Source organism: Taudactylus pleione, unplaced genomic scaffold, assembly GCF_031769625.1.
Source record: "Taudactylus pleione unplaced genomic scaffold, aTauple2 ptg000092l, whole genome shotgun sequence".
Classification (NCBI taxonomy): domain Eukaryota; kingdom Metazoa; phylum Chordata; class Amphibia; order Anura; family Myobatrachidae; genus Taudactylus; species Taudactylus pleione.
The window spans coordinates 6390269-6414103 of NW_028284494.1; the positions used below are offsets into that span (position 1 = coordinate 6390269).

A 23835-nucleotide genomic window follows, 5' to 3' on the forward strand; every position below is an offset into this window, starting at 1 on the left:
GCTAGCACCTCCTGTCTGTCCCCAGAGACTGAAAGCTGCATGCACCCGCGACTTCACTGTTCCCCCGGCGATCCGGCAGCAGCCTAGAGATTCCGCCAGAGTCCGGCTAGTACAGACTCTGGGGTCCCACTGCGATCCCCAGATCTATACTGGCATCGCAGCGCCGGCGGGGTGTAGGAGCGGCAGCTTGGACGCACAATGGACAGTCTGATGCTGCCACTCTGAAGAGTGTAAAAAATAAACTAAAAAAAAAAAAACTTAGGGGCTGCGTTACAGGGTGACCCGACTCCGGCCAGGCACCAACTAACTGAGGTGCCTGTGGCACAGGGGCGGGGTATAGAGGATGGATGGACCCAGTGCATCTTGGGAGCAGCAAAAGCATTAACTGCGTGGTGCCCGTGGATCCAAATCCAGCTATACCCCAAGGTCAACCCTGTGGACCCCCTATGGACCCTGAAGAAGAAAAGGTGTTTCTTTGATCAATCACGGAATAGACAAAAAGGTCTGCGCATCCGCAAGTTAAACTCCTCCATCCATTCCAATAACAATATTGGCTGTTAACCCTTCTTCCAACAACAACTTCTCTCAGCAGGACAAGATCCTCCGGTGGTAATCCTGTAATCTCTGTGTATAAATCCCTGTACAAAGGTTTAGCCTAACTTGCACTTTGCAGGACAGGTTCTGAGAGACCTAGACATACAGTGTAGCCTATAATAGTCAGGGTTCCACTAAGCCAGAGGTTTCCAAATTCGGTTCTCAAGGCTCCGCAACAGTTCAGGTTTTAGAGATATCAAAGGATGAAGGATGAAGACAGCCGACTTAACTATTAGTACCTCAGTCAATTTGATTTATCCACCTGTGCTAAATCATGGATATCTGTAAAACCTGAACTGTGGGGGAGCCTTGAGGACCGCGTTTGGGAACCTCTGCACTAGGGACAATCCCCACCATTTATCCAGAGGAAGGAGATAATTCTGAGGACCTCTCACAGGACAGAAGAATGATAACTATGCACTAAATGGGACATCAACGATGCCCTTAAATCTAGAAAGGGTTTGAAAAAGTCAAAATTTTGGTACACGCACATAAAAAAAAATTCATTTTATCAGGTCAAGATTAAGACATTTCTTCAGAATACGATAGGCTTTGATATGCCACATGACAAGGTTGGATTCAACATTTACCAAATTTCAGGTTGGGATCTCCATTAATCTTACATTTGTTAGGTATTTTTGTTCATAGCACCAGTTACATTTTATTTCAGTCAAATACCCAATTTTTTTTTCTTTTTTAATTGCTAGCCCTGGAGGGCGTGGCTTGTCTGTCAAGGACAGAGGACACGTCCTGCGTCAGCTCCCGCGGCCTTGCCACTATTTGGATCGTTTTCGGGAACTCCCCCCACCCAAGGTTTGCCCAGCACATTAACCTTCTGCAGTGACCCCAGTTTTGCTGCTTTCCCATATTAAGAATAGAAGGTGTCTTTGGAGATTCCTGTGCTGGTTCACCTGTGTTGTCCCTCACCTTGGCTTGGCGTTCCCTCTAGAGGAGTGGCAATAGGGAAACCATTCAGCATCCCAAGTAGTAGTCTAGAGGAGAAGCTCCCCCTCGCGAGGCACTATATTAACCCATATTTTTGTATGCTTTGCTGTTAATTTTGTGAGTCACTCACCAGGTGTAGTTATTAAGGCCATCATATGTTACCCATATTGACCCTTGCCGGCAATTCGTCCTTATGCTCCCTGGTTTCATCATACGGGTGATCATCCATTTAGGCTGGTGGTTCGACTAAGCTTCCCATTTGCCCTATTCACCCCTCAGTTAGCAGTTTAAGGTGGTCTCTTTTGTTGAGGAACGCCCTTTCTCAAGCAATGTCTAGTTTGAGAGATTTAACAGTTAGCACAATTTCTTTTGTTTATCTGTTATTACTTTATCATCAAGGACGACAAGGTCATTGGCCACTAGTGCGCCCGCACCGCAATTTTTTTTCCCGTGACATGGGCATCCTGGTGGTCCCCTCCCTGTCTGGATGCAGTTATTTCAAGTTTCTATTGTTCTTTAGTGTATCTCAAATTTTATATTTTTTCCTAATGTGTTTTCCGGTCTTTTTTCCTCTTTTCTTCTTTCTTTGACCTCTTTTCACTCACCTTTCGTTTCTCCCTTATTCCTTCAACTCTCGTTTTCTACAGCCTTTTTTGTTCCACCCCTTTTCTGCCCATGGCTGAATCCCTTAGAATAATTTCTGTTAATGCCAGAGGGCTAAATCTCCCTGAAAAGCAGGTTAAGGCCCTACTCTCCTTTCATGCAGAGAGCCGATTTTGATCTAGTACAAGAGATGCCCTTCTGTCACTGATTCAGCCTCTAGCCTTCACAACAGATTCTACCACACAGTTTACTGCTTCAATTACACTCAATCCAAGTCGAAGGAAGTGGCAAGGTAGAAAACACTGCTGGCTTGAAGCAGCTGAACACTGATTGACGCGGCTTAGACTAGGCTGTGGTGTGAATATTCCGCGGGCTGCGGAGAGGTAGGCCGCGGCTGCAGAAGTCGCTGCTCGAGTACCAACAACAGGGACATGAGCAGGTGAAACAGCAGGATAAACCAGAAGGACTTCTGAATAAGAACAGTAGGTTCAGGTACTGAAAGCAGAAACTGCAGAACAAGGTGGGACCGGCTAAAACTCAGGCTTCTGAGCACAGGGATAAACACTCGAAGTCAGACAATATCAGACAGGAAGTGTAGGGCTGGCTGTAATTTATCAGAAGCAGGAACCAATCAGCGCAATCTCTGCAGAAAACCTCTCTAATCACAGGATAGTATGCAGCTGAGCTCTGCACACAAACTGCAGGAATGCAGCAATGAGTTGCAGACAGACAAAGTTCTAGCTGCCTACAACAGTTGGAACTGAAATCAAAGCATGATGCAGCATCTAAGTTGCCTAATACGGCTGGTAACTGCCACCAAGATGATCCACTGCCGCTGATCATAACAGATAGACCATAGACATCTCCATTTGGTTCAAGATGCCTCCATAAGTCTGATTTGGTCAGTTCACACCCCAGTCCTGCTAAACCTCTCTAGAGGTTACTGAATCCTCCTGTAGATCTTGGTGTTTCAATGATTCCATACTGAATGACCACTATTGTACATCCCAACTTGAAGAGGCTATTGATGACATCTTCTCTTAAACTAGACCTGCTGTTCAGGACAACGCATAGAGGGGGCCTCCGGCTTCATAATATTTAGGGATACTACCCCACACGTCTCCTCACTAGAATCCTGGAATGGTCTAGAGCTGATATACCACAGCTATGGATCCAGATTGAGAAGCAGGCACTAACTGTCCCCATTTCCATAGCTCCATGGCTTCCCATCCTACCATTGGCCCTGCATTGTCCTGCTGGAGTGCTCTCTGAAGGAACCCCTCCATCTAGTCTAGGACTTTCCCATATTTGTCTTTTCTATTGAATGTTCGTTTTCCTCCTGGGTTAGACCTCAGTGCTTTTCATTGCTGGTTGGATAGAGGCCTCTTTCGAGTCGGTCAGCTGGTGAATGGGGGCAATATTGCGTCCATCGCTGACATACAGGGTAACTGACTTACCTCAGGGAGAATACTGGAGATACCTACAGGTGCGCCACTTCCTCCACTCTCTTGGTCCCTCTGCCATCCTTCATGGGGTCCTAACTACTTTTGAACTTCTACGAGCTAGTTCCTCGGCCCCTTCTCACATTATGTGATTTGGAGGATGAGAGTCTCCACCTTCCACATTTTACTAAAACATGGGACCTGGAGTTGGGTGAGGATGTGGGGGAGGCCAACTGGGTTAATATATTTCGCTTGGCACATGCTTTCTCCCCTAGTGTAGGTGTTTGGGAGATCCAATACAAATTATCTCGTTGGTATAGGTGTCCAGATGTCCATACCAAGATGGGGATTGGTGTGCCCAATACATGTCTGTTTAAACGTCCCTAGCAACCCGTTTCCCATATGGTGGCATTGCACCCAGCTCCAACCGTTTTGGTCGGAAGTTCTTAAACTCTCCGTTATAATAGGCGAACCGGTTCCGTCTGATCAGTTATTCTGTTTGTTTCACCTGTCGTCCTCAGCTCCTATCTCCAGATATAAACAGTCCCTGCTGTCTCACTTGAATAAGGCTGCTAAGTTAGTTATCCAGGTAAGGTGGAGCTCCTGCTCTCCTCAAACGGTTTGAGATTGGTTCACTAAAATCAATTTCTGTATGAAAATCAGATATTTTGTCTACTACGGAAGGTAACTATGTAGCCTTCAGGGATACATGGTTCCACTGGATAATTCCTTTTCAATTTTATCAGTAATATGAGGATTTCTTGATCTTTTTCTATTGTGAGACTGTTCTTTATCTTTTTGTTTTTCTATTATATTAGGTGGTCTTCACTGCTTATGTGTATGCAGACTGATATCTATAGCTGACAATGTCTTGTTTGTTTATTATAAACCAATTAAAACTAATTTGCATTTTTAACTGCGAGCCCTAACAATTATTGGCTGCTCCAGCCCACTGGTTCTGTTTATTACCCCAGGAAATTCCTGTATGAGGAAAGGCTTATGTTTTTTGTGTATTACATAATTTTAAATTCTCTCTTGTTTAGGTATTCCAGATTGTATTCTACCTCCTTTCATATATGTTAATTCTATTTTTCATGTTGAAAATGTTACCTGTATACCATTTTTGCATCACTCATGTATTTAAAAAAGGAATTATAAAGAATTTTTTTTAAATTCTGCTCGTTACTTTCTTTGTCTTGAAAATTTTTTCTTCATAAATTAGTTTCATGTAGTTTCATGAACTCTTATACCTGTGAGATGTCAACAAGTTTAGTACAGATTGAGAATGTTTTTACTGAAATTTTTTTTAAAGCCAATAGTTTATTAAATTTAGTTTTTGAATATGCAGATAAATTACATTAATAAAACATTGTAAACATTACAGTAATGCAGTAACAATAAAAAAAAAAATACATACATGTGTGGTTTCACTTCTGGCTATTTAAATCTCTCTGTATAATACAATCTTTCCTCCACATACAGATCAATTAGTAAATATATTAATCAGACATATATAATCATAATAGTGACATTAAATACAGCATTGCACATATAATACTGTACTCTTATTCCTAGGAACTACTCGGTAAGTAGGCAAGGATCTACCGCCCCCGAATGATTGTGTGGGGAATCTTGCCATCTATCCCATACATTATAGTACTTATGTGTTATATCTCTAGCAGTATAAACATTTTTCATGTGAGACAACCGCTCCAACTGCCATTTGCCATCCATTCCCTTGCTATAAATACTTTGGCAAGCGCACAAAGGTTATTAGTATAACGTATAGCAGGCTTATCAATTGCGTCTGCATTTATTACGGACAAAATACATGCCGCAGGGGTAAGAATATCCTGAGGTATGCCCGTAGAAACAAGAACCCTGAATACGCTTTGCCAAAAGGAGTTTACTATAGGACATAACCATAACAAATGCCAAAAATTACCCTCGGACGAATTGCACATGGGACACTTTGAATCTGTCCTACCCCCTATTCTCAATAATCGGACGGGTGTCATATATACTCTATGTAATATGAAATATTGTATCTGCTGATATCTTACAGACCTAGTGGCAAGGCGGGGACTGTCAAGAGCTACACTCACATCATCCTCCGCCAGTACCCAAACGTCATTTTCCCATTATATAAAGAAAGGGGGTGGAAACCTGCGCACTGAGATAGAATGTGGATCTATGGCGAGCTGCAATATACAAATGATAGCGGACTATCGTAAATGGTTAGAAGAAAAGGAATATATGCGCTCAGCTATAGTTCACCATGCTTAAATGCGGAATGTTAAATTGGGAACTAAAGGATATAATCAATATTCTAAATGTGCTTCTAAGTGACAGGATGAGATGTATACAAATGAATAGAATGTAATAAAAGAAAAAACACTTTACTGATATGAAAAACGCAAAACACATGAAAGCAGTGTTTGAAAGAACATAAACACATGCATACAATGAATGCAGTATCAAAATGGCATAGTAATATCGGGTCTGCCAGGGGAACCCCCCAACACAGAATAGATGCTAACAAGCAAATAATGATAATCCAAAGCATCATAGACTCCTAAGTGTTACACTGAGTCTAGTACATGAAAATGTTCCACCAAGTAGAAGTGAGTGTGAAGGAAAAAGCTGGCTTGTACTGATAGTAAATAGCGGCGTCCCGCTAGGGTACAATGTACATACAGTGCTGCTGGCCCAGGGTGATCTTCCCGAGGAAGGCAGTACGGGTATGCGGCAATGGACAGTGGAACTCCACACAACCTGCTAACGTCTGGTGCTCTAGCCGGCAGCACACCCGTCGTGGAGGTCTGCTCGCAGAGCACACTGAGGAAGCTGCTGTGGACGGGGAGGAGATGTCAAAGGCTCGGGCTTGCTGACGCCGTCCCCCGTGCACCCCCTCCTCGAACGGAGACTCACCTTCTGGCGCCTTGCCGATAAGACGCTCCTTCCTCTAGCCGGCTGTGCTGTCCTGCGGCACGAGTTCTTCCTCCCTCTCCGGGATCTTCTGTGTCCGGTCTCCTGTCGTCCTTTATGCCTGTAATCCGTCTGCTTCTTCTGGGTTGTACCACGTGATGGTATAACGTTCAGCAAATTTATATATATTCGGATTATCTTAACTGACAAGGAACTTGCAGCAAGAGTTAACAGATGGGATTACTGGACATTAGACTAAGACGACAAGATAGGGCAGAGGCTGTTTTTTCAGATCTCAGCACACATATTCCATCCAAACATAATGACATTCTGTGACACATTTTTACAGTTAGAAAAACTTATCACTAAGGAGACACGCCTATGGTGGGACACTCATACTCTCCAATGGTATTTAAACAACAAAGTTATACCAAAGGGCTTACGCATTAAGAAAGCACCCACACACAATCAAGACGATACATAATTCATGAACAATTGGAATAACATCTTGTCAGATTGTTCCTATGCATTAATCAAATTACTATTAGACAATCATTCAAAAAAACTCCAAACCCTAGAGCCAAGAGATTCAATTAGTAGACAAATCATTAGATCCCTACAAAGAAGATGCAGAATTCATTACTTCGTCTAAGGTAACGGCAAATAGAGTCACAAAGGGTGAAGATAAATTGATCAAAATTAAAAAGGATAAAATACTTACGGACAAATTTGGTCTCAAAAAGCATTCCATAAAAAAAACGAAACACAACAGGAAACAGCTATTCAATAAAAACACCCAAGAGCAGAGGAGCAAGTCACCTCCTACTAGTTACGGCAACCCAATTGAGAAACATACACCGATATATCGAAGGTTAAATCTGACATATCAGGAGTATATGTCCAAAATACATAATACGTATAAACCTAAAAAACATACATCTTTTGCACGGAACACTCATTTGAACTATCTTCGGAAGATTCAGATGTAGAGACATCCTTCTCAGTATATGAAGCAGATGACATTTCTCAGTACGAACAATTAAAGGTTGGCAAACCAGTGACATCAATATTACATTAAATACTGAATCAAAGATAGACACACCCATTAATAAACCCGAGGTGATTAATGCGGAAGAATGTGTCTCCGAACCAGCTGTTTTTTTAGAGGAACTTCTTCACAAAACGCCTTTCACAACACACAACAATGCACATACAGGAAAAAGAAAAAACTGGACATACAAGAAGAGGTTGTAGGGGGAGAGAAAAAAGCAAGAATATAAATAGGATCAATAATACCATGCCTGGACAAGGTATATTCAATTTGAGTAGTACCATACTATCCAATGACCATTTATCATTACTGGACAAAGGTCTCAAATTTGCCCCTGTGAATATGAACAAATTCCAAACATACATGGACTTACACAAATTTACTAGGAAATTGACCTTAAAGAAATACTTTGCAACGAACACACCAGCAGAGACTAGAAATTATGAAACAGACCATCCTAAAAAACTGACGGAACTCAGACCTCAGTCCACGTTCTACCCTAGTCATATGAAAGGAACACACATAGAAACATTCACCAGACTAATTGAAAAAGATATAGAAAAAAATTACCATCTGTAACACAAAATATAATAACTTAACCAGAGCAATATATCCTGCACACGGAGCTGTATGGATCACTGATAGCAGCTCCTGCCGTGTAACAACAGTACACGCAAAACAACAGTTGACATTTCACTGGGATTATAGTAACCCCTAAGGGAATCTAAGTTTTCAACTGCTATGCTTATATGCTAGAATATAATAACAGCAGAAATACGTAAATATAAGAGCTATCCCAGCATCAAAGGGGTGCTAACAACGGGGTACATATCCAGTAAATGGGCTGATATTGTAAGCAGAGATATTGTTGTAGCACAGTGACCCTAAAATAGAACTAAGAGATCACTGCTAAGTTCTTGGGAAGAAGTGAAAACTGATACATATTAAATACTGTATATGAAACTAACTAACGATCTGTAGATTTAATTCATTGTTACAGTAGTTAGAGACATGAACTGCAAATAAAGCTACTAATCATCATACTGTCACAAACAGTGCCTGGGAATATATTCCCCACGATATTCAGTGTACTGAAGAAATAATAAAGATAAATAAAAGTCAATCAGAACACTGCTTGCATCCTGATCCATATTACCTGTGTGTATAATTGACCAACGGCAGGTGTTATTTTAAGCACCATCTCTTTTTTCTATTTGTATTTATGTGTACACACACATACATACATATCTCACATTCTATCATTTTAATCATTTTCGCCTCTCTAGGACCCAATTTTAAGTGTTAATAATAAAAGTTATATTTTATTGAGGAGTTTAGTTATTGATACTGACTACCAGGATCCCTACAGTGCACCAGAGATCTTTACTTTTCTTTGCTTTTGTTCAATGAATGCAGTATGTTCTTTCAAACACTGCTTTCATATGTGTTTTGCGTTTCTCATATCAGTAAAGTGTTTTTTCTTTTATTACATTCTATTAATTTGTATATATCTCATCCTGTCACTTAGAAGCACATTTAGAATATTGATTATATCCTTTAGTTTCCAATTTAACATTCCGCATTTAAGCATGGTAATTTTCCCATTGTTGTTTTATGGAAACTAAGTCAGACTTATGATGCTTTTTCAATAAATTAGTATAAATTACAGATATCAAGCGACTAGTACTAACAGATTGTAAGAGTTTTAATAGGAGATTCCTGTATAGTCAAAGGGGCTTCAGAGAATTGGGCATTGATAGCATGTCTGAGCTGGAGATATCGAAAGAAAAAAAAAAAGAAAAGATTGGGAAACATCAAACTCTAGCTGCAATTGATGAAAGGAGGACTCCGGCCTGAAATATCTGTCCCAGAGATACTACATCCCACTGACCCCATGCTTCTCCGACCTGGAGGGCAGAGAGCTCTTTAAGGCTATTGACATGAGCTAGCGGAATTTGTGGATCTATGCCTTCCGCCTGCAGTATACGTGAGGCAAGCCTCCAAACAGTGATGGCCTGCTTAATTATGGGCATATTAACTATGTGTATTATCACTCAAGAGTAGACGCAATAGCGATAAACCTGTCTTGGACTGAGCTAGTATTAGGGTAGGTAAGGATTCAGCAGTTTTATCATTCCATTCCCATATATGTGATAATTCTGCGGCATAGTAATATAATTTGAAAAGGGGTAGCGCCAAGCCACCACAATCACGAGGTCTGGTTAAGGTGTCCAACTTGATCGTAACTTTTGTTAATCCAGAGTAATGAGGACAATAGACCATCAAATGTCTGAGGGATATATACCAGGGAATGATTCAAAATGTAGAGGATTTTAGGTTGGAGAACCATTTTGACTAAATTTACTCTGCCTGTTAAAGTTAGTGGCAATTTACCCCATATCGGAACACGTGACTTGAGATATTCAATCTGTGGCTGTATATTCAGTGATGTATACTTTTGAGGTGTATTAGAGATCCAGATTCCCAAGTATTTAAACGAATCCACCCATTTTAAGGGAAGATTTATGATAGGATCATTGGGGCGAGTCCCCCTAAATGGAAGGATACAGGATTTGTTCCAGTTAATTAATAATCCTGAGTATTTCCCAAATAAATCAATAATTTTGAGGGCCTTAGGCATAGAGATCTCATATAGCGAGATAAAGTAGTATGTCTGCATAAAGTGCAATTTTATCTATCCTGGAACCTAGCTGAAACCCATGAATATTTGATTGCGCTCTAATCATACAAGCCAAAGGCTCAATAGCCATAGCAAATAAAATGGGTGACGGGACATCCCTGCCTTGTTCCCCTATAAAATGAAAATGATGTAGACACAAAACCGTTCACCGACACCCTTGCCACAGGATCCATATATAAAGAGTTTTACCCACTTAATATATCCCGGGCCAATACCAAAGCGCTCCATGGTTTCCCAAAGAAACAACCACTTGACCTAATCGAACGCCTTAGCAGCATCCAATGAGACAATAGAGGTTTGTGCATCCTCCCGTTTTAACTGTGTGTGAATAATCAGCGTAAATTGACTGCCGTGGACTTACCATGTATAAAGCCTGTCTGATCAGAATGAATCAGTTGGGTTATGACCTGATTAATCCTGGAAGCCAATACTATTGCTAGGATTTTTACATCTGTGGGGAGGAGTGATATAGGTCTATATGAATTGGGCCGAGTAGTGTCTTTGTCTGGCTTTGGTAAGACAATTATTAATGCCTCAGACATGGATTTAGGTAATTTATTATTCGTATACATTTGATTAAAGAGCTCAAATAGTTGGGGTACAAGCATTATATGTTTTTTGTATATCTCAGGTGGGATCCCATCTAACCCTGGGGCTTTACCATAGGGAAACGAGTTTAAGGCCACCTCAATTTCTTCTAATGTCAAGGGAGAATCCAGCCAATCCCTAGCCTCTGAGGAGAGTGTCGGAAGTGAAACAGCAGACAGGAATTCTCACACTTCCGATTGAGTGTAGACCAACCTAGATTGGTATAATTGATGATAGTACCTTACAAATTCCTCCACTATCTCTGGGGTACGCACATATGCAACGTTATCTGAACCAACTAATTTAACCACAGTATTGGATGACTTCTGTTCTATTCGAGCCAGGTTAGCTAAATATGATCCATGTCTATCACCTGTTGCATAATGTAAATGTGAATTAAAAAGAATCTTATATTGGGCCTTGTCCATTAAGCAATCCTTCCATAATTTTTGGGCATCACACCATGCTCTTTTATTTGTTTCTGTTCCGTGAGAAATATAGGCTAAACTCTAGAGATTTGCAGGAAGCTTCCAGATCCAATTCAGTTTTTTCATAGGAAGACTTTAAATTAGTAACTCTCTGAATTAAAGAACCTCTTAGAAATGACTTAAAGGTATCCCAGAGAACAGCAACAGTTGCAGTGCCATTATTTAATTTAAAAAAATCTTTCAAATTGGCCTCTAATTCCGCTCCAGATCCCATGCGTGACAACCAGAACTGGTTAAATTACCAGTATTGTTGACCCCGTTGTCCCTCCATGTGCAGACTGACTGTCAATGGGGAATGGTCGGATATACCCCTAGTCTCATATCTATTATTGTACTTAGCAGTAAACCTGATGTAACTAATGCCATATCTATCCTGGAAAACAATGTGTGTGTACATGAGAAACAAGAAAATTGTCTCATATTAGGATCTCTCATGCCACAGGCATCCCCGGACCATATTTGAAAAACCAGTTCCCCTCCCCTGTGTAATCAGGAAAAAAGAAAATATATCTGCACTCTACCAATTTTGTTATATCAAGACCCCAAATTATTATACATTAATTGTTTATTAGTTATGGGGGTGCTGCCCTATTCCAACCAAATTTAATGAAATGTAGAAAGAGAAAGACAAGGGGTTGTATACTCCTGGGCGCACAGATCATAATATCTTATACAATAAAAAATAACTTATTAATATACATAAAAATGATCCCCATGAATGGGAAATACAGTGAAATATATATAAAAAAACCATAAATAAAATATAAGTGAAAAAAACATTTTTAAATAAAGTATTGAAAACAAATGATATTTATTAAAAAGCGAAGTCCACTAATGAGTCTCTAATAATACAGGATACTGACTTAGTAAATACTGAAATATATATGAGAATAAAGAATGATATTACTTCAATATCAAAATGCCTAGTATTGGCTGAAACTGTTAATGCATGTCCTAATCATTGGACAAACTTCCTGCCTCATAATAGAAAAATCCTCCTACAAATGACTAGTGTCCGCACAGATGACTAGTCAAGAAAGAAGATATATACTATAATGAGCTAAATCAGATTGGTGAGATAATATATTCCCAAATACGATAAGGACTAAATAATTCCAAAAGGAATAGGACTCTGTTCACTTAGTCATTCATGCTAATGATTTCAATATACTCCTCAGTCAAATTATGCAACATACATACTTGACTGCAATAAAGTCTGTTATATATATTTAGTGTATGTTGTACTTTCAATTAAATATACTATGGGTACATATTGGCATAAATGCTAAAGATATTTATATAATATATATTGGATTACATACATCAGCTGACCCTAACCCTCCCTCCCCCTAGCCTAACCCTAACCTCCCGAGGGGGGGTGCCTAACCCTAAGTCCCCCTCGGGAGCCCTAAACCTAAGCATTGGGCTTTGGCATGGACTTTGGCCCTCATTCAGACCCGCTCGCAAGCGGGTTGATGGCGGGGCACTGCGCATGCGCCGCACTTGCGCAAGCCCCGTAGCGAGTGAGAAATTAATTCGCTCCGGGGGTCACTTCAAACAGGGCGGCTGTCGATGTTGATCGACAGCTCGCCCCGTTTTGTAGGCGGGGAGGGAGCACAGCTGGACAAATGGAGCTGTTCCTTAAGGAACGCCTGCCGTTTGTGGGCGGCCCTACTGACATCACTCGTGATGTCAGTAGTGAGTTTCCTGCTCAATTAGAGCAGGAAATTCACTGGGGCTTGCGGCAGACGAGACTGTACCCACAAGGGTCGCGGCGCAAGCCAGATGGTCGCGACCATCGCCTGGCTGCTCGCAAAAGCTGTGGGTGGTCACCCACAGCTTAGCGAGCGGCCAGGAGGCAAGCTTAAAAAAAAATAAATAAAGCGGCCTCCCTCATTCAGAGCAAGCACTCGCTTTTTGCGGCCGGCTCTGAATGAGGTCCTTTGTCCGTTCTTGCACTTACAATACAGCGATTTGTAAAAAAGGTGTTGACCATGGCAACCTCTTAAGCTGGCCACAGACATAGCGATGTGTTCATGATCAGACATCGAGCACGATTTCCCTTGAAAACTCTTCTCGGCAGCTCTGCACACGATTTAGTGTTTGCAGTGTCCAATCTTCAAACGATCTATCGTGCAGCCAGACATTTCTCCAGTGCATTTGTATCCCAGATTGGCAGATCTGCCCTACAGAACGGCAGATCTGAAGATGCGATGTGCGACCAGCGGGGACCAGATCGTGTAAAATATCGCTATGTCTGGCCAGCATTAAACTCCAGCTATCATTTATCTGGTAGTCTATAAAATGAAACCATTGTTGCAATCTCACATTAGCAGAAAGGTGCAGGTTTTTAAAAGAGCAGTGTCGTAACTAGGGTATTTGGAGCCCAAGTGGAAGATGAAGATGGAGCCGCCCTACCCCTCATGTGTGCAAGCCGAAATGTAGGCATTGTCACATCACATGGGGCATGGCCGCTGAAAAAATGGGGGAGTGTCAACATGTTTCTAATCACTCTGGGAACATTCCTTTTCATATGCACCTAATGCCCCCAGTAGCAGTGCCCCTTATGCAATACCCCCAGTAGCAGCGCACCTTATACAGTGTCCCTAGTAGCAGTGTCTCTTACACAACACAGACAAAATTATACTTACCAGAGTACCAGCACCTGCGCCAGTCGCTGTCCACTCCTCAGGTGGAGGATGGGGAAGAACGATACATCCAGTTTTTGGACGAGAAACAGGTTGGCATGAAATCTGACACTTCTCTTAGACAGGGTACAGGGATAACCCGGAAGGCCAGAAGAGTACTCATGAAGAGTGGAAGAACTGTGGAGAAGATTTGGACCAAAGGACTTTCCCTGAAGTTTGGGGCGTAATGCTGGGACACTACCCTCCAGGAATCAGAAAAAAGCAAAAGACTGATTCCCACTCTGCAAAAAGCTGGAAGGGGATAAATTGTATAATGAGTTTAAAAATAAACGCTTACTGGAGTGAGCCCAGACCTCCGCCAGGAGGTTTTCTGAGCAGAGGAAAGAAATTTAGCTGCGGATTTCTTTTGGAGCTTAAATACAAGAGAATCTGACTTAAGAGGCTTGGTCAGTGTTCTTAATTGAAATGCTGACTTCTCCACCTTGATCAGGGCTTCAACATCTATCTGCGGTTGGGAACCTTCCCGAATGTCTGAATCGACAAGACGTCATCACCCTAGTCTGAGGAAACTTCTGAGTCAGAGTCGTTACCAGAACGGAGCTTATTAATTTTCAGGCTGGAGTGCTTACGCTTGAATGCGTGGTCCTCCTCATCTAGCATCTGTTGGTAAGAAGCAGAAACCTGTACCAGACCCTGAGACGACTGAAAAATGATTTGAACCCAGTGCTGTTTTGTGTCAAAAGGCCACTTGACCCAATACTGTAGTTAGACTAGCAGGGAGTGTTGGCCTAGGGGTTTAGAGCTGGTTTACTAGCTGCAACATTACATGTGAAAGCCCATGCTGGCTTCCGGGACTTCAGGCTGCGAACCAGAGAAACACAAACAGTCATGGTCTGGAACAAGAGAGGAGAGCGCCACAAAGCAATTTCAGCAATAACACGGCAGCACACCTCTCCATGGGTGCATTAGCCGATAGACCCTTGGAAGACATGATGGTGTATTCCAGGTGTTTCCCCCAAACAAACACAAAAGTTCAGAGGTAAAACAGTTGTGTCAAAATCAAGGGGTATAGCACTGAATGATATCGCACCACAGATAATTAATAAGTGGTGCTATTGTGTCAGTAGTAATGGCAGAGTGGACACGATATAACTAAGTGCTCATCAGGCGACAGACATGTTAATTAATTTCCCACAGAAAATACAATGGAAAGAGTTAAAACTTTCGTATAGAAAATCCCCATAAAGAAACACAATAGAAGGAGAGGAACAGAAGTGAAAGGTAGAATGTAATGTTATCAAAGTAAACGTTAAATGTTATCAAAGTAAACGTTAAAATGGCCGCCCAGCATTTTAGGGAAGGAGGGAGAATTGAGTACAATCCACTGTGGCAGGTATCCTGCATGAAGGGATGTGCCAAGAGTTGGGGGAGGAGTCAATAAGGAAGGCCATCCTCCTTTGTCTGACTAAACCCACAGGGATATGGTCACCACTAATTAGTTATGCCCCATTGCCAGCAACTACCCCTGTGGACGGACTAGTGGGGGTGTGGAGACAACCAGGCCCCTGCGGTCAGTACTGCCGATGGCCTCCCTCATCGGTGTTAACAGCTGCTCAGTACACGGCTCCCTTACCTGTTCCCCTATGCATCAGTCTGCAGCTCCCTCTGTTTCCTGTAGCCGTGCCGGGATCACTGACCCAGTCGCCAGTGCTCCAGCCGCAGGTGCAGGAAATTGCAGGAGCGGCAGTGAGGGTCTTTGTCAGACACTGTCTGCTCTGAGAATAAAGTAAAATTAAATAAGTAAAATGGGGCTGCTTAATGGCAGCCCCTCTAAAAACAGTGCCCACTCTTTGGGCTCCAAACGAAAACCGGTCACCTAGTGCTGAAGGCTGTTCTGCCAGGAAAAATAAATTAACTGTTTGGTGCCCAGACTCTAGCTCACTTCTAGAAGATCATGGCTAGAATCGGATTTGTTTCTATGGGCAACTCCACTTGTAAAAATCGTCACTTTAGTAAATATACCACCTCACAGTGGAATTAATGTTGGTGTCAGACAAGGTGGTTTGAGCATTACAGAAACTGCATCTGTCCTGGGACTACCACAAAAGTCTCTACAGTTTGCAGAGAATAGTGCACAAAACAAGAATAAAATAGCGAGACAGTGCGGTGTTCGTAAACGTGTTGTGAAGGTATGTAGTCAAGAAGCCAGCAGTCGGCATTTCGATCGCCAGCTTCCCGACTGTGGGAGTAATAGGCATTGATATCCCAACGCCTAACATCCACCCGCTGAAATCCCGACGCCCGGCATACCAAATGAAGGTAAGCCAGGCATCGCAAACTGACAGCCACTGGGGGTGGGGTAGTTATGGTTAGGCCCCTCTAAGGGAGGGTTGAGGTTAGGGCAGGGGGGGAGAAGAGTACTTACCTGCCCTGTCGGGATTTGCGCTGTTCGGGCTGCCGGCGTCGGGATTTCAACTGCCGGGCTCAAGTCTGGTGGTCATTCATACCGATCCCATTGTTAAATAGCAGAAATCAAAGACAGAAGGGTAAAAGTAACTCAAGAAGCATGTTATAATAGTGGTTCGCAAAATAGTATCACTCTACATACATGTAGAATCTTGAAGTGGATGGACTACAGCAGCAGAAGACAACACCAGAACCTATTCCTATCCACTCAGAATAGGAAAAAGAGGCTACACAGAGGGCACAGACTCAGCAAAACGTGATAATGTTGCTTTGTCTGAGAAACTTATATTTCTGTTGCAACATGCAGACAAGACAGAATTTGGTGTTTAAAGGAATCCACCCAGCATTCAGGTAATGGTGTGGGCAAGTTTTTGTTGGCACATACTAGGTCCCTAAATACCAATTGAGCATTGTTCGAATGCCACAGATTACATGAGCATCCATTTATAGCCAGTCTATCCATCTTCTAAATTGCTACTTTCAGCAGGATAGCATGTCACGTCACACAGCATACATCTCAAGCAGGTTTGACAAAAATGACAGACTTCTCACATCCACCAGACTACACTCTAGTGAACCTCACATATACGAGAAGTCACCTATTAGTGGCAGCGAAACAGGTACATTCCCAGCATACATGTGCATCTGACAACTTTGCAGCAATTTTAGGATATTATAGTAACCTGGATCACAGTCCATGTTTAAAGAACCTTTTTGAATCCATATGCCATTGAAAATTTAATTTCTGGGGGCATCGGGGTCCTAATCAGTAACTAATAAAATGCCCATTGCCTGTATGTTGAATGCAACTATACAATTATTTGACTTTTTTTAATTAAGCATTATGTATGTGGTTTTTTACAAGTTTTCAATGATCCAGATGTAAACATACATTCTAATTTTGAAGCATGTATGGGGTGGCTGTGATATAACAAAATCCAGCGTTGCGCTCCAAGCACCTTTGCCCTTTATAGTATGGAGGCACTTTATTATATTGCTTTATTAATTTTTTTACAACCCTCTGGAGATATACTGTGAGACTGAGAAATATCCAAGACTCAGGACACTTACAGATAAGCTCTCATTTTTCACTGTACACATGCACTTTGCTTGGTGAGTCAGTCTTAATTTAAAATACTACACTAGAGGATGCCAGAGTTCTGCCAGTCACCCATAATTAGGGGGCATATATTGCAGCAAAGGCTTTCGTTTATATGTTTAAATGCAAATTCAAATCAAAGGCAAAATGCTGGGATAGCCCTTTAGATCACTCTGTGCAAGTCACCAACTTGCAATCCAGCAAAAAGCCCCAAGACCTTCCACCTCCATGTTTGACAATTGGTGTCACAGGGGTTTATTTAGAGTCAGGCAATACTTTTAATAACATGTATAAGCCCCTCACATTGAGGACCCATCCTTTTGGCTAGTCGAGGGTGTACAAAAACCTGAGTGATGAGCCAAAAATGTCACATTTCCACCTTAAAACCTTTGTCCAGTCTTCAGTAGGCCAGTGCTACATACCTGAGACAAGCTGCTGAACAGCTTTAAAGCTGGGTACACACTAGATGTGTGTACCCAGCGATGGCAGATGCAACTGGATATATTGGGCAGTCCATACACACTGCACCATCTAGTGTACGACCGCCTGATGTCATTTCCCCACCACTTCCAGATACATTGTGTCGGCTGGCGGATGTTCAGATTAAAAACACACAGAGGACAAACCTCACAATGGCACTAGTGTGACTAAATTCTTACAGCTCTCCACAATAAAGGGAAATAAATGTGATCCTACAGAAATTCTGTGACACCTCAATATGGTTGTGGCTATAAGGAGCTGAGCATTATCTAAAGTAAACAACAGAAAAACTCTCAAAAAGAAATAGCGCTAACCATAAATATCATCACAGTTTAATGATCTTAATAAGCATTCAATAAAGATAAAATGAATAGACATGAAAAAATATTCTGCTGGTCACAATATCCAATTCCAACATAAAATGATTGGCACAATCAATTAGACAAAAAAAACCCCATTAATTCCTAATCATGTGTGCAGTAACTACACATGTAATAACTAGTCAACTGGTTCTCCCATTCAGATAGAAAGATTAAAAACAAAACATATCTGGACTCTGACATATTGGTGATCTTAAATTAATATCAACAGCCTCAAGCACCTGGTATCAAAGATTCCTTTAAAAAAAAATAAAAGTTTATTGCATGCACACAATTGGTGTTATGAACTGCAATTGAGTGCGTCTCAGTATGTGGATTCTTGCAGTTTTCCTTTTCCTATCTTGCGGCAGTATGTTTGTAGCAAGATGAAAATTTGTTAAGGTAAATGGTAACAAACCATCTGTAATGTCTCAATCTGATGGCAACAAAAAACTTAAATTAGTCAGTCCTGAGGCTGATTATCAAGTGGCAGTCTGTTGGCAAACACTTTTGGTAGTGAATAGGTCTTGCGCAGGTTAAATCACCTTAATATTCATTCCAAACAGTCAGAGAAAACGGTCAGTAATTATTATCCTGTGTATTGAGTATGCCCTCCGTGCACGGCCCAATTCCACTTGGAATGTGGTAGAGACCATCAAACACGGTTGGGGCAGAGTAGCGCTATACAGGTGCTGTTTACCACTACTACCTCGTACCTCAGAAGGATTGTTTGTTTCGGATGATCAGTCCGGGCTTTTGACTGCTGAATAGCTGTGTACACGCGCGCTTGTGTGCTCCCGGCAGCTGTGGGAGAAAACTTTTTTTCCAGGTGACGTCCTTAGCAAAGAAAAGAGCGATAGAGGCCGACGCGTTTCTCAGCCACGAACAAGGAGTTGTTTACTCAGAAGTCAGGAAACAGTCACTTGTTCGTGGCTGAGAAATGCATTGATATGTTTTGTTTTTAATAGCTTTCTATCTGAATGGGAGAACCAGTGGACTAATTACATGTGTAGTTACTATACACTATTAGGAATTAATTTTTTTTTATTGTTCTTTTTTGTGTCTAATTGATTGTGCCAATCAATTTATGTTGGAATTGGATATTGTGATCGGCTGAATATTTATTCATGCCTATTAAATTTATCTTCCTTTATTGAATGCTTATTATTAAGATTAAACTGATATTTATGGTTAGCGCTCTTTCTTTTTGAGGGACCTTCAGATTAGCCTGCACTGCAGGCAGATCTGAAGATCAGATGAAAGACGCACGGGAGCGCGCAATAGTATGCACAGTGGACTATGTGAACAATTCAAAACGACAAATCGAACAATATATTGTCCAGCGTGTACACAAATAAGTTTTTAACCCGTTTCTTGTTCCCAGAAAAAGGTTTATTTCTTAAAACTCTCAAATACCTTTTCCTTAACTAGCAGCTTACTACTTACCTCTGTACCATTTCAGGCAATTCACTGGACTTTAATTACTTAAAATTCAATAAAAGCTGGAAAAATGACAATGTTCTAAAAATTTTGACAGGTAGTGTATATAGGAAGTCATTAACGCCGGTTAGCTGGAAAATATCCAATAAATTCATTTAATACTAAACATGACTGCGCTCTGATTCCAGTTCTTGTATGCACTTACCATCTCTGCCAGAAAATCCTTTCGATTCATTTCCATTTTCACCACCAAAACCTAAAATAGAAGTTAAAGTCAGAAATTCAAAACAAACTAAAAAATTTAATTTTCAGCTTATAAACAATTTATCTGGTCACATCTGAACATTTCCTAAAAATGATTCAGCTACACACATTTAAGCAAAAACAAAAACAAACAAAAAATTAGATTTCAGCTCACTACAAACTACTGACTGTTTTTATGATACAATATTGTTTCAAAAAATTCCTATAGTATCACTCCCACACAAATTCTGCTCGAGATTGGATCGGAGTTACAAAAGATCTTCTGAAGAACCCATGCACAAACTAAAAATTAAAATTTTCCATTTCTTAAGCACTTAACCATTTTTCTAGTATGACTTTGAAGTTTAATCTGTCAAAACAAAGAATTTTGGCAGCTGAAAAGCGCTATAAAAATATGAGATATGGTAAGAACTTACCCTTGTTATCTCTATTTCTACGAAGTCCATAGGGTTCCACAGGATACCTTGGGGTATAGGTGTGACGTCAGTCGCAGGGCACCAAAGAGTTAAGCTTTCAGCCTCCCAGGATGCACTAGGTCCCCCTCCTATACCCCGCCCCCGGGCCAAGGCACCTCAGTTAGTTACCAAGCCATAGGCCGGAGGAGGAGAAGGAAGAGAGAGAACAAAGATCTGGACACATACAAGAATCACATTCTCACCAGAGGGAGACGGAAAACCGGTGACCAGAGCAAAGCCCATCTGCAGCACAGGTGCGACAGGGCGGGAGTCCTGTGGAACCCTATGGACTTCGTAGAAATAGAGATAACAAGGGTAAGTTCTTACCATATCTCATTTTCTACTTCAGGGTCCATAGGGTATCCACAGGATACCTTGGGGATGTCCCAAAGCAGTATCCTTTAAGGGTGGGGACGCTCCTGTGCAGAAAGGAGAATCCGCCGCCCGAAGGAAGCATCCTGAGAGGCGAAGGTGTCAAACCTGTAATACCTCACGAAGGTATGGACAGAAGACCACGTAGCAGCCTTGCAGATCTGAACTGCCGAGGCACCACGTCGAGCTGCCCACGAAGGACCCACAGACCTAGTGGAATGAGCCTTCAGAGAAGGAGGGACCGGTAGGCCTTCATGAAGATAAGCTTCAGAAATAGCCATACGGATCCAGGCTGCCAAAGTTTGCTTTGAAGCAGGCCAACCCTTTTTACAGAAGCCATAGAGGACAACAAAGCGTCCGACTTCCTAAACAAAGAAGTGCGGTCAACATAAGTCCTTAAGGCCCGCACAACATCCAAAGAGGCCTCACCCACGGAAAGACCCGGTGAGTTAAAGGCCGGAACAACTATTTCCTCGTTAACATGAAACTGGGAAACAACTTTGGGAAGAAACTCGGGCCGAGTGCGGAGCACTGCCCTGTTCCCATGAAAAACCAAGAAAGGGGGTCTACAAGAAAGAGCCCCTAACTCAGAAACACGTCTGGCTGAAGCAACGGCCAGAAGGAAAACAGTCTTAGCTGTTAGCCATTTAATATCCACTGAGCCCAGTGGTTCAAACGGCGGTCCTCGGAGAGCCCTCAGGACCACAGCCAAATCCCAAGGCGCCACAGGTGGAACAAAGGGCGGCTGAATACGGAGAACACCTTGCATAAAGGTGCGCACATCCGGGATTGTAGCAATCCTATGGTGAAACCAGACAGATAGGGCCGAAACCTGTACCTTCAAAGAAGCAAGGCGAAGCCCATGATCTAGTCCCGCTTGCAGGAAGGCGAGAATCCGAGACAGACGAAACTCCCGCGGTGCATAACCTCTCGGTCGACACCACTGGAAGAACGTATGCCACACGCGATGGTATATCCTCGCGGAAGACGGTTTCCAAGCTCGTAACATGGTACACACCACAGAGCTGGCAAACCCCCAGGACCTCAGCATGGCCGTCTCAACAGCCACGCCGCCAAAGACAGCCGAGTCAGGTCCGGGTGAAGACAAGGACCCTGAGACAGAAGGTCCGGTCGTAGCGGCAACCGCAGAGGACTGTCCACGGACAGACCCTGAAGGTCTGAGAACCAGTGCCGTCTGGGCCACGCGGGAGCTATCAACAGGAGCGTCCCTCCTTCCTGTTTGAATTTCCGGATTACCCGTGGAAGAAGGGAGAACGGAGGGAACAGGTATGCGAACCTGAACGTCCACCGGACGGACAGAGCATCCACCAGAGACGCCCCTTCGTCTCTTGTGCGAGACCCGTACACCGGCCACTTGTTGTTGTGCCGGGACACCATGAGGTCGATTTCTGGAAGACCCCACCTGTCCACCAGTAGTTGAAAAACGTCCGGGTGCAGGGACCATTCCCCTGGATGAACGTCCTGGCGACTTAGAAAGTCCGCCTCCCAATTTAGCACTCCCGGGATGAAGACCGCTGATATGGCCGGAAGATTGCGCTCCGCCCAAACCAGGATCCGAGAGACCTCTACGAGAGCCGCCCGACTGCGAGTTCCTCCTTGCCTGTTTATGTAGGCCACGGTGGTAGCATTGTCCGACTGGACCTGCACCGGGTGACCCTGGAGAAACCGCTGTGCCTGCAGGAGAGCATTGAAGACCGCACGGAGTTCCAAGATATTTATTGGAAGCTCCGCTTCTGTCGGTGTCCACCTGCCCTGGAACAAGTGTGGACCCGAAACTGCTCCCCAGCCCCGAAGACTGGCGTCCGTTGTCAACAGGACCCAATTTGGAACCCAGAACGGACGTCCCTTGTTGAGGTGGGTCGTCTTTAACCACCACGCAAGGGACAGGCGAACCTCCGGGGTGAGCACAATCGTCTGGAACTTCAGAGACTGAGGCAGCCCGTTCCACTTGGACAGGATCAGGTGCTGCAGAGGTCTAGAGTGAAACTGGGCGTATTCCACCATGTCGAACACCGACACCATGGAGCCCAGTAACCTCATCGCCGAGTGTAAGGACACCCGGCGGCTGTGCAGACAACTGCGCACCCTTGACTGTAAAGCAGAGATCTTGTCCTCCGTCACGAAGATCCTTTGCTGTCCCGAGTCCAATAAGGCTCCAAGATGCAGAATCCTCCGAGACGGGATTAGAGTGGACTTCTGCCAGTTGATTAGCCAGCCGTGCCGTTGCAGCAGTGCAATGGTCAGGTCCAAGTGGTGTAACAGGAGCTCTGGAGATCCTGCCACCAATAACAGGTCGTCCAAGTACGGCAACATGCGGACTCCTTGCAGCCGCAGAGAAGCCGCCATGACCGCCATAGCGTCCTGTATGTCCAATGACACCATGTAGTCCCCAGGTTCCAGCGCCAGAATGATGGACCGTAGGGTCTCCATCCGAAACTTCGGGACCCGCAAAGACTTGTTGAGTGCTTTGAGGTTGAGAATCGGACGATATGACCCATTGGGTTTCTGTACCAAAAATAGATTTGAATAGAAACCCTGGCCCCTCTGGGAGAATGGAACAAGCACTATAACTCCAGCCTGGAGCATAGTGTGCAATACCTTCCGCAGCTCCGTAGCCTTGTTCCGGTCTGATGGTAGACCCGTGGTGAAGAATCGAGCCGGGGGTCTGTGCCGGAAGGAGAGGGCGTACCCGTGAGAGACCACCTCCAGAACCCAAGTGTCTGTCGTAGTGAACGACCAACACCGGGAGAACTGCAGCAGGCGGCCTCCCACCCTGGGATCCCCCAAGGGGAGACCCGGACCGTCAGACTGCAGGCTTGTCATCTGGCTTGGGGGCCGGACGTCTGGTACTCCATGCCTGTTTCCGGGGCTTGACCGATTTCTTAGGGCCA

The 23835-nt window shown here is 43.2% G+C and overlaps 1 protein-coding gene across 5 annotated transcripts in view; it reads right to left on the minus strand.

Moving 5' to 3' along the window:
• DDX4 (DEAD-box helicase 4) overlaps positions 1-23835 on the minus strand; it is a 366926-nt gene that overhangs the window by 180170 nt on the left and 162921 nt on the right. For all 5 annotated transcript variants that reach the window (XM_088469409.1, XM_088469406.1, XM_088469405.1 and 2 more), the window contains one exon: positions 20038-20088. In XM_088469409.1, the coding sequence (XP_088325535.1) occupies positions 20038-20088 (51 nt within the window). The remainder of the gene's footprint in view (positions 1-20037; positions 20089-23835) is intronic.